At 54.9% G+C, this 16,797-nt stretch overlaps 1 protein-coding gene across 12 annotated transcripts in view; it reads right to left on the bottom strand.

The window, feature by feature from the left end:
- KCNT1 (potassium sodium-activated channel subfamily T member 1) overlaps positions 1-9,910 on the bottom strand; it is an 89,042-nt gene extending 79,132 nt beyond the window's left edge. For 11 of the 12 annotated variants that reach the window (XM_074608219.1, XM_074608225.1, XM_074608221.1 and 8 more), the window contains exon 1: positions 9,622-9,910. In XM_074608219.1, the coding sequence (XP_074464320.1) occupies positions 9,622-9,767 (146 nt within the window). In that variant the 5' untranslated portion in view covers positions 9,768-9,910. Of the gene's footprint in view, positions 1-6,616; positions 6,793-9,621 lie in introns of those variants that run through there. The other variant, XM_074608237.1, reaches the window with a different exon arrangement.
- Positions 9,911-16,797: the final 6,887 nt, after the last annotated feature.

Below are 16,797 nucleotides of genomic sequence, written 5' to 3'. Positions count from 1 at the left end.
GACCAAGCAGCAGGGTTCTTTCCCCAAAGAAATACAACCTTAAAACCATCTCTTCATTTTTCTAAGCACAAGTCCCACGACCAAGTGATAAATCATTGCAATCAGAATGACTCCCACCCTTACACATAATCAAGAAGAAGCACAAACGCTGCCAGCAGGAGCTGCCCCTGCCACACCTGCGTGGAACAGCCATGCGAAAGGAGTGTTTATTGCAGGCAACCCCACAGACCAAACCAAGGGGACAGGAATGATGAACTAATGAACTTGCAAAGTTATTCTCTGATAATGTATGAGCAAGAGCTAAAAAGACCAGCGCTAAAGCCCCAGGCACTAATGCCCTGAGTTTGGTACAGAAAAGGGGAATCAGGGAAAGACAGGGGGTCTATTTCCTTTAATAAGATCATTTTCTCTACTTCGCAAACCCTTGTGTGCCCACAAGCGACTGCCTTCCATTTCATTTCATTGTTTTGTCAGCTTCTTGTTACTTGTACGATGGTCACGGATCTTATACTTCTTGATTCCAAGAGTTTAAAGTGCTCCAAGTGCTACGAACAGGCCCATAATAACATCCAAGTCATGATTTCCAGATCCTCCGAGCAGCTTTGGCGCAAGTCATGCTCTGTGGGTACACCAGCTGCAGAACACACATCCACACGTCTACACGCAATATATGAAGTGCTCAGTCTCCAGATGAAACTGCTGCACTCAAATTCGCACCTCCACGGAGAGTTGGACCGTCCACGTCAGGGGCTGCTGTTGCTCAAAACTTCCCCAGAACTGCTGAGCCCTGTGACAAATCCATCCATCGCTTCGCTTTCAACGTGCGGAGGCAATTTAGCACCACAGGCCTCATGGAAAAATTAGCATTTTGTGTATTTCACGTTGAAAATGAACAGGAAGCGTGAGTCAGTGCAAAGCTCCACAAGCCTTTCCCCCGCTGGCAATGCTATTTTCTAGAAGATAAAAGTAGAAATTGTGCCTTCCAGGTCCAGAGCCGTTTTTCTTATTAGACAACCCCGTATTAGCAATTCAGCCCCACATCTCCCCGTTCCCTTCTGGCCTGATCCACACGTACGCTTTGTACGACGGGGTAAAACTCAGGGAAGGCAAAGCCCCGCTGAGGAGTCTTTTCACTCTTCTTTGATCATCTTCTTTGATCATTCTCCACATGGAGCACAGGAGCGGCACAGGCCGGCAGCTCGGCTCCTCCACCCGACAGCTGGGAGGCCAGTGAAGATATCCGTCAGTGGCCCAGCCGAGGGGGCCAGGAGGAGCGAGCCACAGCCAGCCCGTTCCTTAAGAGCATCCTCAAGAAGAGCCCGGGCAGTGCTGGGGGTGTTCCCAGCAGAAGCAAAGGTAAACAAGCCACGGTGATGTCCCGGGTGACTGCAAAGCCTAAATAACCCTGGGAGAAAGGAGGGAGGGGAAGCCCACCCTAGGCACCCGTGACACGGCTCCTGGCAGGTGAGGGGACCGGCTCCCGCTCCTCAAGCCGGGGCTGGGGCTGCCATGCCAGCGAAGCGAGACGGTGGCACACGGCCAGGTTCATCTCTTGACACGCACCTCGTTCTGCAGCGCTCTGACTCCATCCCAGCGCCTTCCTGACCGCCGAGCCCCTGCGCTCCCGCTCCCTGTTGTTCCTCTGCCAGAGGCGCAGGTATATGGCATGGTGGGGAGGCGACAGAAGGGACACCCGCAGCCTTGGGAGCCCTTTCCACATGTGCACCAAGTTTCCAGTTTAACCCTTGCTAATTTACTTTTGGCATTGCATGTCCCATCCTTCCCTTTTGCAGAGGTTTGTGAGAGTTGTAACCGTGTGGGACAAAGAACAGGCTGGAGACGGCAGGGAAGGGCTGACAGGGAGGATGAGGAGCGCGGGAGAAGACATGCACCAAGGGCCACCCAGAGCACCCCCAAACCCCCCTCCTTTAGCAGGACTGCGTTGCAGACATGCCACAATTCAAAACACATCCCCCAGCTTCTGGCAGCAAACAGGCTTCAGCCTCTCCCAAAGAGCTTCCTGGAAGGACAAGGCACTTATCTCCTCTTCTTTGCTCGGCAATATTAAGTAGCACGAAAAGAAAAAGCTGAAGAAAGCGTTTGCAGTGGCTAGTGCAGGGAACCAGCCTGGGCTTTCTTAAGGCCACAGCTCTGCTCCCCATCCCAGCGCCCTTGGGCAGAGGTCCCCAAGGACCTTGTTCCTGCAGCTGGGAGGGCTCCTGCCGCAGGAGGACCAGCAGGACCTCACTCGCTTGTCTTCCTCCAGAGGGGAAGATTCAACTCCCCATTGGAAGCAAACCACTTACACCAGCCATCTGCACCCAAGGACAGGACGGGCACGAGACTCCAGGCAAGCTCTGCCTGCAGCCACCCATCCAGCCCGTCCCTTCCCACCAGGGACAGGCTCCGGAGCACCCACACACTCTTACCAGCACCTCAGCTGTGAACATCCTCGGAAGGAGGGGCAAATCCAAAACACGCTTAGTCTGCTGAGCCAAGGTCACCAACCCTGCTGGGAAATTCCTGACCCAGCAATCTCCAGGGCTATTTATGGATTTCAACATTAAACTATGTCTTCCTCACAGGAGCTATATGCTGAGGAGCAAGTTTCCCAGAGTACCCAGCCCTCCCCCAGCAAGGACATGACCCTTCTTTCCTTATCACGGTGTTGGGTTTGCAAGGTGGCCTGAGAGCACATACAGGCACATTTAAAAGCAGAATCATCCCCAATGCTCAAGAAATCAAGTGACCAGGACTCCCGCTGCTGGAAGTGAGAAAGGATCCCTTGCTAATGTTCCTTCACTGGGAGGCCCCATCAGTCCCACAGGGGATCTCAGAGGCTGTGCACACCAGAGTCCCCTGGGACATCACCCGGCCTTTAACGACAGGGTGCTGTCACACGCGGGGATAACACGAGGCTCACGATTCACGTCAACCAACCGCAAAAAACCTTAAACCTAAACAGATTATTAAACAGAAAAAAGAGCAATTCACTTGTCACAGCCTCCGGCTCTGCTCCTGGAGCCGATAGCCAACCCTCTACTCCTACTTGCTCAAGAAGAGGAATATAATTCCCACTGACACTACAGCAAGTCTCTACACCTCAGCCGCTCCTCCATTCGCAGCCACTAGGTACCACTTATCCCAGTGCAGCTTCGCTCACCACCCAGACTCACCCCTCGGCTGTGCCTCAGGTCCCTGCTCCAGCAGCTGGCATCGTGAGGAAGGCCAGAAAGGCAAGTGGGTCTTGGCCAGTTATAATTCTCCCACGAGGACTCTCCTTAGTCCCCACAAATCCTAACGCTCCATCAGTCTCACTCCTGCCAGTGCACCCTTCTGCAGGCAGTGACAGCTCCCCTTCCTCTGGCCCAGGGGACAGAAAAGCTCTCCTCCAACTAAAGCAAGGCTTAGAAGTCCTTTGCCCTCTTGCTCTTGCCCAATCCATTTTTTTCCTGGGGCTTCCCCTCCCACACGGAGCTTACCAGGGACCCATGTCACCCTCTCCACCTTGGGAACCAGCCAAAACCCTCATCTTGGTAGATGACCGGTTGCAAGAAGGACAATGCTATCTGTGCCCAGCTCTCATCAGGATGAGCAAGGAGATGCTCCCAAGACAGAGCTCGTTACTCTCCGGAATCATTATTCACAGGGGTGTATCCCGGTATCTCATGGCACACGATCCTGGTGGTGTCTCACTCCCCCTCACCCCAAGCTGTTTTACCCGCTACCAAATCTACCAGTGACCAGTATTTTTCAGGTTCATGTCAAAAAAAGAAAAAAAAAAGGCTAATTTTTGGTAATGATCTGCTGGGAAAATTCTCCCTTCTGCACAGCCCCAAACTGCTATAAGCAGCTAGGGATGAAGCATGGAGAAGAAACTTCTCTGCGCTCCAGACCCCTGCAGAACACTCCCTTCTATTGAAAGCGGAAAATAATAGAGAGACGTGGGAGGAGGAAGAGTCTTTTCACACTGTTCAAGGATACAAAGACTTACAGAAATAAACCCCGAGAGGCTTGTCAGCCCACCTGCCAGACCAGGATGCGACGGGACGAAGAGGGGGATGTCTCCTGGATTCGAAGACGGGAGACAAACAGCAGGGGAACATTGAAGCGAACATCTTCTGTGGGGTCCCACAAGGCGCTCTGCTATTCCAGGGATTCAGAAGGGATGGTGATGACTGCAAATTATCCAGTACGGTCAAACCTAAACCTGAGTGTAAAGAGCTGCTGGAGGATCTCGCAGCACTGAGCCACCCGATGATAAAATGCCAGATAAAAATTAGCATCAATAAATGCCAACCAGCCCTAAAGGGGAGGAAAAAAAATATCACCTTCCTGCACAGGCACTAGAAGGTCTGCAAATTAGCACTCAGAAAAGTACCAAAGTCACAGCAGATAATACCACAAAGCCAACAGCTGACTGTCAGTGCTGGTCAAAACCCAAAACGTTAGGAGAGGCTGTTATACTACAGACAAACCCACTGCGGAGCCACACACACTTCTGGTTCCCCTCTTCAGAGAGGATACGGCACAGAGAAGGGCAACGGAGATAACTGCAGGGTTATAAAGTGGTTTGTACAAGGAGAGACTAAATAGATCAGGAGGAGTTTTTACCCTGGGAAGAGACACGATGAAAGGCAGGTGAAATCAGAGCAGACAACCAGGGAGCAAGCACATCACAAGAGCTGTGGGGACCCAGGGAAATCACAGGGCAGCAGGCTCAAAGGAAAAGCAGCAGGTTTGCTCACAGCGCAGCTGCATCGGACAAGTCACATCCTCTTGTGGAGGCAGAAAGTACCAACGGCTTCAAGAGGAACCAGGTAAACCCCGGGGGAAGCATCCATCCTTGTCTTCCAAGCACGACTGCTGCGTACACCCTCCAGCCCAGGATCCCGATCCGACAGGCTGCAGCAGCACAGCCCCGGGAAGGGCTGCTCTGTGCCTGCCCCCTGTCCCTGTCAAAGAACACCAGAAGCACCTGGGCTCAGCCCTCATTCGGCTCTTTGCTTGTTTTTATTCATAAGAAGGATGAATGAGCTGTTCCACACTCCAGCACGGTTTGGCAGGGATGCAAGAGAAACGCTAATAAGCTCCAAAACAAATTGCAGGCAGCGCTTGGGAACCAGGCGTGGAGGTCAGGAAGAGGTCGCTGATGGAGAATTGGGAGGATTCAAATAGATGCTGTAAATATTTTTGCGGAGCAGAGAGCGCCTTGAGCACAGGCAATGACCTACTTTGCTGCTCTCCAGCGAAGGGTGACACAGCCCTGCCAGAACCCAACGGCAGCTTCTAAGGAGGACGTTCAGCATATCGGGGGTCCTCCGTTATACGGAATAGCAGGGGGGTTCCCACAACCTCTTCCCAGTGACCCAGGTGCTGGTGGGTGCCCTCCCGTGGAGGGTTTTGCAGCACAACCTGCTGACAGCCCTGTCGAGCCCTGGATTTCAGACTGCTGCCAGAGCCGCAGGCAGACTCCTGCCCTTTCCTAATCAGGTGAGGAAAACAGCTGATCCCTGCTACATAAACCCGCTGAAAATACAGGGTGTTTGGCCCTCTAGTTTTAGGGCTCCCTATTGCAATTCCTCCAGGAACAGTGAGACCAGGATCCCCACAGGCAGCCAGAGCAACAGTTGTTGCAATCCACAAGGCTGACTTTTTGGAAGCTGATAAATGTCTAAGCTAGTAATCTTGCCTGGAGGAACTGGTTATTAATTAGCTACAGAGTCTGGTTCAGTGCACGCTCTGCCAAAGAAGCCTCTTGCCATCCATTTCCAGAAAATGGAAAACTTAAGAGACAACAACAGGCTCTCAGCTGCAGGAACCATCCTTGTGCTAAGCTGAGACAGTCCATCTGATACATCTGAAGCGTAGCACGAGAAGCCATGGGAGAGTCGACCCAAGTCTGGATGAGAGTGTTCACTGAGCAAGAATCCAGTTTAATCAATGTGCTTTTTTTTTTTCTCTCTCTTTTTTTTTTTTCTTTTTTTTTGCATTCATATCCTTCAGATATGGGTTCAGATCAACTTTCCCAAGCTCTCCCATAGAGACACAGCCCTGGGAACTCACCGATCACCCCGGGTTCAGCGAGGACAGCAGGCAAACACCTGCCTTGGCATGCAGAGGCTTTGACCAGAGCAGCAGAAGATGCCTATAGGCATTTCTAGGCTTTCTGCCACTGCTCCAAATCTTGCTGTGATTTCTAGGGCCAGAAAGTACAATCTGTCCTGGCTGCCCAGTCGGGTGGGAGGGAGGACAGACCCCACCACAGCCCCTATCAAGCCGAGCCCCCTCTATCTGGCGCTCCATCAGCACATCCCAGGCTGCCACGCCAGCCCTGCTCACAGGTGTCTCTGGTTGCTGCTCTCCAGCCCCCAGCCTCGGCTTCTCAAGCACTTGCACTGGAGCAGCCGCTCCAGCCCATACCCACCTTCCCTCCACATTCCGCTCCCAAATCCATGGCAAGGCGCCCGCCCCCACCCCGGCCCCGCTCGGCACAGGACATCTACTGTTTACTCCAAGTATAAAGAGCAGCAGGGAACCCGCAGTGGAGCAGTCTAGCAGACAGACAGACGTCCTGTAAGGGACATTAAAAACAGACATGAGAAAAGCCACATACGTCTAATGCAAAGATGCGATCTTCCTACACAGCTTCCCCAGGTATCATGGTGCGTGCCGCCTTCTTTCACCTTTTTCTTCTTAAATAAGCCATTGCAGCGGGAGGATGGAGCGGATGGAAAAACCGAGTCTCCTCTCGCACGTCCCTGCTTCTCCCGCAGGCCCCCTTACTTGTGCAGGATATTTTTGCATGAGTCCTTCCATATGGCCGCTCATCCATCACTGCTGCTTCCCAGAGTGCCCTTACATGGGCAAGGCAGAGGAAGCAGGGCTGCTGGCCGGAGGAAGTCCTGTATTCCCCTAAATGACAGACTAGCTCCTTGTACAAACATTTACCCTGATTTCCCACGAGGCAGGAAAGGAAAATTTAGGCTATTGGTACCCTCTGGGTGCCAGAAATGTGTGTTTGCTCTCCAAACGTACTTTCAAGTGCTTTTAAGGTTAACCCCTTGCTTTCTGACTGGAAGGGACTTTCAGGACCATTGTCCCCTTACAAAGAGGGCCAGGAGAAAGCACACAGACATTTGCACACGTGCCTCCATGCTCGGGCACCTGAGAAGATGGAATTTCTCTTCAACAGTTTTTAAGCCACCTCTAAATTTGTTAAGGGGATAATTGAGGCTTCCTTTTATTTTACTGGGGCCAGCCCAGCTGAAGTCCTCTTGAACATTTAGCAGAAGGTACATTGAAAGCGTGGTACATCGTTGCTGCTCAGGTATGTTCTGGCTCTCACATCCTTCGCACACACCTCTGGTGACAGGTCTGCTTCTCTGCCATCACACCTACAGCTACGAGGACATGCCTGGAAGCACGGAGCAGAGACAAGCGCAGGAGCCTGCATAGGACACCCAAGCCCTGGTCACCCCGGGGGACTGCGCACCCGCCGGGCACAAAGCCCACATTGGCCACAGGCCGGGTGCTGCCTTCACGGCCCTTTCAGCTGAACAGAGGTAAAACCCACCGGAGGTGAGGAAGAAACTCTTGTAGCAGGCAGAGATTGAGTGGTAGCAGGTTGTTAAATGCGATCATCCACCCAAAGGGGATGCGCACCCCCAGCCTGAGCTGCAGAAGAGGCAACCAAACAGCAGAGTAGCCAGTGGGCCCCCGGGATCTCCTAATGGGGGAGATGGGGGTGGTTGCTCTGCCTGCTCCTGCACGTTCCTCTTTAGCCTGTTTACAACAATCGTTTTCTGCTTCTTCAGCCGAACAGCACTAAAAAAGCACATTAGAGATCCAGACTGCTCCGAGCTGGAGAAACAGGCAGCTACGGGCAAAGCTGCCGAGTCCTGAGGGCTCCAACCAGCTCATTCGATATCTCTGGAAGGGCAGCAAAGGGGCTGAACGCAGAGGCAGGCCAGACAAGCCACGGAAAGTAATGGCATTTCAACCTCTCCGGAGCCAGAGGGGGTTAGAGAAACACATTGAGCTGTATAATAATAATTAGAAAGCAAAGCTCTTCTATTCAGACCGAGAGAGACAGAGGGGCAGACCTTTGGACAAGGATTTTGTTGTTGCGCATTAAATGAGGATAAATGACCCCGAGCAGCACTGCAGAGTAAGTAATAAGGAGCAATAACTGCTGTCTGAGCGGAGCAACTCATCGTTTTCCCGTAATGTTGGAGTCCAAACCCTCGGCAAGCTGCTGTCTCCAGCCTGATCCCTACACACACACAGACGCGTTCCATAACCTCCTCAAGGATGCCATTTCTGCAAACACACCAAGTACAGCTGCAAAATGAGGAAACTGGGTCTGGTGAAGGCCCCGTGGCTCTGCAGCCACCCTGGCAGGTGTTCTCAGGCATCAGGTGCTCCTCGTTCCCGAGGCACTGCGGTGCCTTGGCCACATCGGACATCGTGCCTCTGGCAGAGAGGACAGGGCAGGGGAAGGATGGGGGACTTAATCCCAAGAACCAATATTCAAGGATTTTACCAATTACCCAGTCAGTGGCAATGTACTGAAAATTAAAGAGTTCACCAAATAGGCTGTTCCTTCTTCTTCCATGTATGGCTTTTAGGAATAAAAGATGGTCCTCCTAACTCACAGCGAGCAGATGTCAACATAAAAAACCCCAGCGGACCAGCCCAGGGCACAAACCCAGCCAAGGTCCTTATCTGCCAAGAACGAATTGATACACACATTTCATTTGCTCATTTAAGCTGAAATTTGATGAGTGTGACAGTCAGAAGAGCCACGCTAATAAATATAATCAGATCAATGATAATATAAAGGAGTTATCAGGAAAAGCTGGGATACTTCAGCAACAAGCACTCATCTCCATGAGAGACACGTCTGTTGCTGGGCACAAGAGGACGGTGGCATTGGGTCCCTGTGATACCCTTTGAGCAGCTCCTCACTTCTACACCACAGCCCCTCCCTCGTACCGAGCATTTTAACTTTGGCATAAAAACAGCCTAAAGCTGGAGCGTGGGCCGCGACGCACCTGTGGAAATGTCACCTTTTTGCCTGCGTGCATCTTAGTCCTCTGGCTTTGGGGTGGCTTCAGGGCTCAGCCAAACCAGCTCCTCCAAAACACTGCCTGACCCACCCACCACGGAAGACAGCCTCCATCCATGCCAGGCACAACAGAGGGGCATCATCGACCCTTTTCCCATAAAGGATATGGCCGGGAACAACTTGTGGATCTCCAAGCATCCCCTGTACCCAGGCAGCCTCTAACTATCCATTCCCAAGGTGATGTTGCCCAGAGGGGCGTTCGCAGGGGACCCCGGCCATGGCAGGGGACCCCAGCCAGGCCTGGAAGTGTCGCAGAAACTTTCTTCCAGGCTCGGGGCATGGGAAGGGCGGTGGGAACACGGGACGAGGGTCCTGCCGGGCCGGGCCCGGCTCCCCCCGCGGGGTCGCGGCGGGGGGACGGGAGGAAAGGGGCTCCCCTCGGCACCGCGCAGGGGTCTCCGCGGCCCCCCAGCCCCGCGGCTCCCCAGGCAGCCCCCGGGGACCTGACCCCGACACCCCCGGACCGACCCCCGCGTCCCACCGGCGGGTACCTGTGGGCGCTGCCATCGTCGTAGACGAAGGAGCGGTTGGTGTAGCACTCGGTGCAGACGGCAGCCCCGCCGGCCGCCCTGCCCTCCGCCGGCCCCGCCGGCTTGTAGATCCCCTGCAGGCTCCGCTCCTCGCCCGAGAAAGGCATCGGCGAAGCGGCGCGGGTGCCCGGAGAGGGGAGGCGGAGCAGAGCATGGGCCCCCCGCGCTGCCGAGGGCGCCGGTCGGGGGCTGCCGGCCGCGGGCAGAGCCAGCGCCGCCGTCCCGCTGCCGCTGCCGGCCGCCCATCACGGCGCGCCCCGCCGCCGCCGCAGCAGCCCGCGGGCCGGCCGGGCGCTCCGCATACCGGGGAGGAGGCGGCCGCCGCGGGGGAGCCCGGCGGGGGGCGGGCAGCAACAGGTGCCGGAAAGTTGCGGGGCACCGGGCGGGAGGGAGCCGGGGGCGGGAGTCCTGCCCTACGCGCACCGGCGGAGCGGCGCGGCGGTGGCCCCGCTCGCCTCCTCCGCTCGCCCCCCGCCGAGGCAGCCCATGGCGCGGAGCGGCGGCGCGGGAGCCGCCACCTCGCTGCTCCCCCCGCCGCCGCCGGAGCCCCCCCGGCCCCCGCCCGGCCCCGCCGCTGCACCAGGGCGCCCCCTGCCGACCGCACCCGCACTCGGCGCCGCCCCCCCACCGGCCCCGCGACCCCCGCCCGGACCGTGAGCCCACCCCGGCACCGCACCGAGCGGGACCCCTCGCCCCGCGGCCGCCACCCACACCCCTTCCCGGGCCCTTGCTTTTTGAGGTTTATTTTGCTTTTTCTTTTTTCCCCTTTTATTCACCCCTTTTTCCTATTTTTATTTTTCCTTTTTTATTTCTATTTTTCTTTTCTCCTTTTTCTTTTTGTTCTTTATTCTTTTATTCTCTTTTCCTTTTTCCTTCTTTCCCCTTTTCTTTTTTCCTTCTTTCCCCTTTTTTCCTCTTTCTTTCTTCCTTTCTTTCTTCCTTTCTTTCTTCCTTTCTTTCTTCCTTTCTTTCTTTTAAAATTTTTAAATTTTTTATTTTATTTTATTTTCTACTAGTCATATAAATATTTGTGTTGAGTGCTGCCGCGCCTTGGGGTTGTACAGAAAGCAAACAGGCCGGCCAAGCCCCAGCCTGCTGGGGAATTCCTGTGCCGTGCTGCGCTGGCCGGGCCGGGGAGCATTGATGTTCCAGGGGGGCCCTGCTGCAAAAACATGGCCCCACTGCGGGCATGTCCCCGCCCCAGGTACAGCGGGGGCAGCCTGGAAACGGGCTGGCCACCTCTGGGAAAGGGTTAACGGGAGGGAGTCCAAGGTGCCTTCTCTTCCCATTAAGTTTAGCCCTGTGCCAGGAGTCAGGAGGAGCCATCCGTAATGATGTGGCCAAACCCAAAGTGCCCCAAAGCTGTGTCCCCCCTCGGAGGTGCTGGATGAAAGCGGCTGCAAACAGAGCAGCCCCCTCGCAGGCTCCCACGGCCCACACTGGCCCAGGGCCATGGGGGAGACTGAGCCAGCCCCATGGCAGGGGCGGCCGTGCAGCCTGTGGGGCAGCACAGTCCCAGGGGAGCAGCTCCGCCCCAGCTCTGGCACGCTCCTCTCCTCTTTTGCTTCTTTTTTGATTTGTCTTCAAGAGACCATGCTTTTGCACGAGCGCTGGGGAGTTCGCTGTGGGACCCCAGGGCTGCTCAGGTGGGCAGAGATTCCCAGTGACGCCCGTTTATTACAAAGGAAACACCCCCATGCCTTGTGCAACGCTCCTCTGCCAGCTCAGCCACCTGAAACACCAAAACCCACTTCAGTCAGACCCCAGGGGAGGGTGACGCCACCTGGGCCAGGAACTCGCTGCTTCCAGAGTAACGGTTTCTCTCCAGGCAGCCACTGGCCCCCTGCTGCCCCCCACCCCCTGCCGCCCCCCACCCCCTGCGTGCCCCAGTTGCTGCTCCTGGGAGCCCTGGCCCTCGCGTGATGCATCGGTACATGGTGCCCGTTCGCTGCCGCAGCCTCCAGCTCCAGAGGAAAGTGCCCACTCAGATGCACTGGGGTTTACGCTTCTCGCTAGGACCAGAGACTTCGTTTCTCCCGCAGCATCACTTCCTCCTCCTCTCTCTCCATATGGACTCTCCTACACTAGGAGTCATTTGAGAGAAAAGCAATACTCCCCATGCAATCCATCCCTGTGATACTTCCTGACCCATCATGCTTTTAAGTAGGAAAGTTATTCTTCATTCACTAATTGCCTCACATTATCGGGTGCAAAATGTTAACGTGCAGCTCTGCGAGGAGAGGGGTGGGTGGCACAGCAGCGTATTCACATGCTAGGTGATAACACAGGCGTGGAGGAGGAATTATTTAAAACAGCTTCGGTGGGGGTGGGGACGGTGAGAAAAGAGAAATGAAAAATGAAAGAGAAAGAGCCAGAAGATGAGGACATCCCCACCCAAATGCTGCAGCTCAAGCGGAGAGGTCCCTGGTCCCACCTGGTCTCCGCCCTGGCGCTGCCACCAGCGATGGACCAGCCGTGGAGCGGTGCCTGGAAGGGCTGGCGCCTCCCCGGTCCTGGCATGGAGCCGGGGGGATGCTGAGGCAGAGGCCCAGCCGCTGGGCACAGGGACAAGCTGTCCCGGTGATGGCACTTGCTGGGATCCTACCTGAGAAAGGAGATCCCCTACCTGGGGACCGCTCCCCGCTCCGGCACGGATCAGCCACGCTGGACTGGCAGCCTTTGCTTCCCCTCCTGCTAAACGAGTACAAGAGGATCCTCCGTAACGAACCACTCTACAACCTGTAGTGAACAGAATAACAAGGAAAATACTTTCCTTCCTTCCACATTGGTCATTTTTTTCTTGCCCTGCTATTATTTAACTCCAGAAAGTATTTCAGGGCATAATGTGTATTGTAAAACCAAGAACAACCAGAGGATGGGGGCTTATTTATGCTCTGACATTGACTATCGGGGAGCAGTGTCAGCTCCCAGGGTTGAGCTTGCTTGTTCTTCCTCTGCCATTTGGCAGAACACAGTCTGATTTTGTCCTAAACTCAAGGTAGGGGCCCGGATGGTTGGATGTTTTTGGGAGCCGGGTGCCTGTGGGAAAGGTGAACATTCGGTCAGGGTCCGTGTTGGATTTCTACTCCCTCACAGTACCCGGCAAGACCATTTCACACTCCCCCATCAGAGGATAACTGGCCATGCCGGAGCCCAGAGGGGCTGATCTGGTCCTCCTGTCCCTTCCCCAGCACACGGAGGTGATGACATCCCGCCCTCGCCAGCCCCGGGACTGTCTGACCTCTGGGAAGGCATTTGTGGATGCTGAGATCACTATGTCTCCCTTCCTTGGTACTTCTTTCCCCTGGCTTCCCCGCACACCGCCTCGCTCATTAGTCAGCCGCACCCCCTCCTCCTAACGAGGATTCGTCTGACTGCAGTTTCCAGCCGCAGCAGAGCCTGCCTCTGCCCACCAGATCGAGTCTGCTTTTATCCTGCGCTTTCTCCCCATGAAAACATATTGCAACACAAAACACCTCTTCCTTTTCTTCGTGAAGAGCGAGGCAAGCTGAGTGCTCTCCCTCCTCCCCAAGGCAATCTCTCCATCCTTCAGAAATTTTGGGGGTCTCTTCACATCTCCTGTTTCCACCTGCTCAATGGAGCACCGACCAGAGATGCTGCCCTTCCTCTCTGACCCTTCACTTCCAAGATCAATAGCAGTAAACTTCACTTCTCTTTGGAAACACTTTTAGGCCTTTCATGTCCCAGCCAGCACTACTTTGTGGTGAAGACCTTTTTCTTCCCAGCTGCCATGCTTTAACATCATCTTTAATCATTAATATATCACAGGTGCTCAGCCCCTCAGCCCCACAGATGGCTCAGGTGTGGGGCGGGGTGCAGCGGGTACCTGCCTTGGGGCTGTCACACCTGCCCCGCGCTCCCAAAGCCGCAGGGGGAAGGCAGGGAGGCGCTCCCGGCAAAGGCACCATTCGGCATCTTGGGGACGTGGGTCTGGCTGAGCCGGTCCTCCCTGCCCTCGGCTGCAGCGCTCAACAAGATGCCATCAATGCTACAATTCCTTGTTTCCCAACAGTTGTCTTATATAAAAAAAAATAAATTAAACAGGATTTCACATACCTACTGCGGCACTGCGCCTCCTCCTCTCAACTCCCACAGGTCCCACAGCTCTGCTGGGGAGCCCCTGCAGCATCCCAACGTTCCCCTCCGCACCCCGGAGCGGGCGAGAGCACGAGGCCCACGGGGCCATCTCTTGCGTGGGCAGGGAGCGTGGAGGCTGCAGTGCTGGGGAACAGGGACACCCCGGGCTGCCGAGTGCCATTTGCACGGCCACGTGCTGTATGTGCACACACGGGAGTTTCCCATCCCAGAGCCAGGCTCGGGGAGCGGCATGGCCGGGGGCGGCTTGTGCAAGGCTCCTGGGAAAGGCAACCCCCCAGTCTGCGACTCCCCCCAGCAGATCACGGCTCCGGCTGCCCAAGAAGGGACATGGCACGGGGCAGCGGAGACTCAACTCTGCTGTTCCTGTGTCTGGGAGAGCAATAAATAAATCTGTGGGAGGCAACAGTGGGGATGAGTCAGAGGCAAGAGGGAGAGCAAGTCACCTCCTGAGGGACATCCTACCCGAGCCCAGCACGCTGCGGTGCTCCAGAGCCAAGTGAGGATTTGTGTCGGAAGGTGTCCTTGTCCTGCTCGAGCTCCCTGACACCCCCCTGGCAGGAGGGCAATGGGGGATGGCCCCACCAACTGGAGCCTTGGCCATGGCTGGGGGCTGTAGCCCCATCCCCGGGGCATCCCCAGGTCCATGCGCCTGGAGCACGGCTGGATCCATCCAGCACCATGGGACCCGGAGAGGATGGGCTGGAGCATTCCACAAGCCCCAGAAGCTGCGCTCAGCTCCTGTTTCCCTCCATGACCTCAGACTAGCTTTGCATTTTTGGGTACAACATACACGCGCACACCCGCGCACCCCCATCGGCCCCAGGGCAAGGAGATCCCCAGAAGGAAGAAATGCCCCGACTGGCTGCCCAGCATCGCCGCAGCCCCGGAGCGGCCGTGGAGTCAGGCCTGGCTTGCTCCCACTTGCAAATATCGTCAGCGTGGACTGAATTTAATCCAAGCTGAGCTTGGTTCGAGGCTGCAAACACTTCGGATGTTGTGTGTGTCGAACGACTTTCACGTGAAATCCAGATTTGCCAGGTACAAACACAGCCTCCGTCTAACTCCAGGGAATGAAAGGGCAAGGCAAAGTAACCTGCATGGCACACTGCGAAATTTAATAACATGGGGAAAACTTCTGGTCAACTGCAAAATAGGTGACTTTACAGAAAAGTTGACATCTTGGCAGGGAAACAAACTTTCGGGAACCAGCTTGGCCCAAGGGCTGGAGCCCTGTGGCCTCGCAACTCGACATTTTTCACAAGCTCATACTTTCTCCATTCAGTTTACATTTAGCTCAAACCTTCTGAGGCTGAATGCGGCACTTGCAGAACGCACAGAGGGTTTAAGCTGTCTTTAGCAAGAAATACAGCGGTAGTTAGTTGTCAAAGCTGTCGTTAAACTCAAGAAGTAATAATCAAACATACCCATACAAAAAGATTGAGCTCTGTAACTCTGAGACTGATGTATGCAAAGAAAAAACGAATTCTAGGAACTTGGCTATAACAGCATGTTTTTAACCTAGTCAACTGAGCCATTAAATAGGAAGAAAAGACATCCTCATTTGCGTACCAGGAGAGGCTAATCTTTTTGTCTCGCGTGTTGGCACTGCAGTTTGTCGCGTTGTTTTTAAGTTTTCTACTTATGTGTAACACCCGAAGGGATGTTAAATATCAAAACCCAAACGAAACGCACACTGTGTAACTCTTACAGAGCCTCCTCTTCCATCATCTCCCAAGCCTCATGGAGAACTTAAGGCGAAGAATTGCCTGCGAGAGCTGAATCATATCTTTAAGCAAAAACATAGCTATTAGGTGACTAAGACCAAAACAATTGTCTCCCTTTATTTATTGCAACTGATGCTGTTATTAAAAACCAGACAAGTCCCTTCCCAGCCCCTCGCGCTCTTGGGGCTGCGTGCGCTGGTGAAACACAGCAAAAGGCACGTTGTAAATAGAGGGGACACTTTGGGCAGGGTCCAAAACACGGCGGAAGGTGCATTGTGCTCCCAGGTGGATCCCAGCTGGGGACCTGGCAGAGCCCTGCGGAGGGTGCCTTGTCACAGAGGTCGGCTCTGACCCTTAGAATAAGACAAGCGGCTGCACGGGGAATTCCTCGGGAAAGAGGCCGTTGTGCGAGGAAAATCGCCTGCCAACAGGCGGGCTACGCAAACAGGGTCTGGCCCGTTTGCAGTCGAGTGAAGGTCTGAAATCCTGCCTGCGGGAATCCACCTGGCTTTGGGAAGAGCCTGGGAGTAGGGGGGACCGTGGTGGGGATGGAGAGGGGTGTCCACCCTGCAGGGAAGGGCAGCACGTGGCTCGGAGCGACCGCACGGACACCTGGGGCAGGCAGAGCTCGGGTTTCTGTATTGGAGAAACCAATTTTCATTGGTTTTCTCCAATAAACCCCATCCGCCCGCACCATCGCCTGAGAACGGTGCGTCATCCAAAGCCTTCGCATTTTCATGAAGCGGAGTCGAGCAGAACTGAGACAAACCGGGCTCTGCTCCCCCCTTCCAAATGTTCACAGCATCGGGAGGGGAGCCAGGAGGCTTTAAAAGGCGTTTTAAGGAGCTGTGGGTACGGCTGCTCCCCTGCAGCACGTTGCACCGCGGCTGCCCGCCCCGCAGCCCCGGGCTCGTCCTGCTCAGCAGCACCTCCCACCGCCCTCCACATGCCTCCGCTTTTATCTTTGGGTACCACAGGAGCTCAGGGCCCCGTCCTCCCCAAAAAATCAAACCCAAGCATCCTTCAGTCTAAACACTCAGTGTTCATACGGTAGGTCGTCCACAGCGTTATCGGTACATCCCTGCTCCCATTATGAGTTTTGCTTGGATGCAAAATTTAAGGAAAACATGAAAAGAGCTTACATCAAGCAAATTATAGCCTTGTGGCTCAGGAAAACCTGCTTTCCTGGTTGTTTCCCTAATTTACACCCACAAGATTTTTCAGGGTTTAAGTGAAGCCGTAGGAACGGCACTCCGTTCCCCAGACCGACCTGACTTCAGTCACTCCGGGGATC

The sequence above is a fragment of the Larus michahellis genome, chromosome 15 (assembly GCF_964199755.1).
Source record: "Larus michahellis chromosome 15, bLarMic1.1, whole genome shotgun sequence".
Taxonomy (NCBI): domain Eukaryota; kingdom Metazoa; phylum Chordata; class Aves; order Charadriiformes; family Laridae; genus Larus; species Larus michahellis.
The sequence above is the reverse complement of the archived record's forward strand: the minus strand, read 5'-3'. Positions and strand labels throughout refer to the sequence as shown.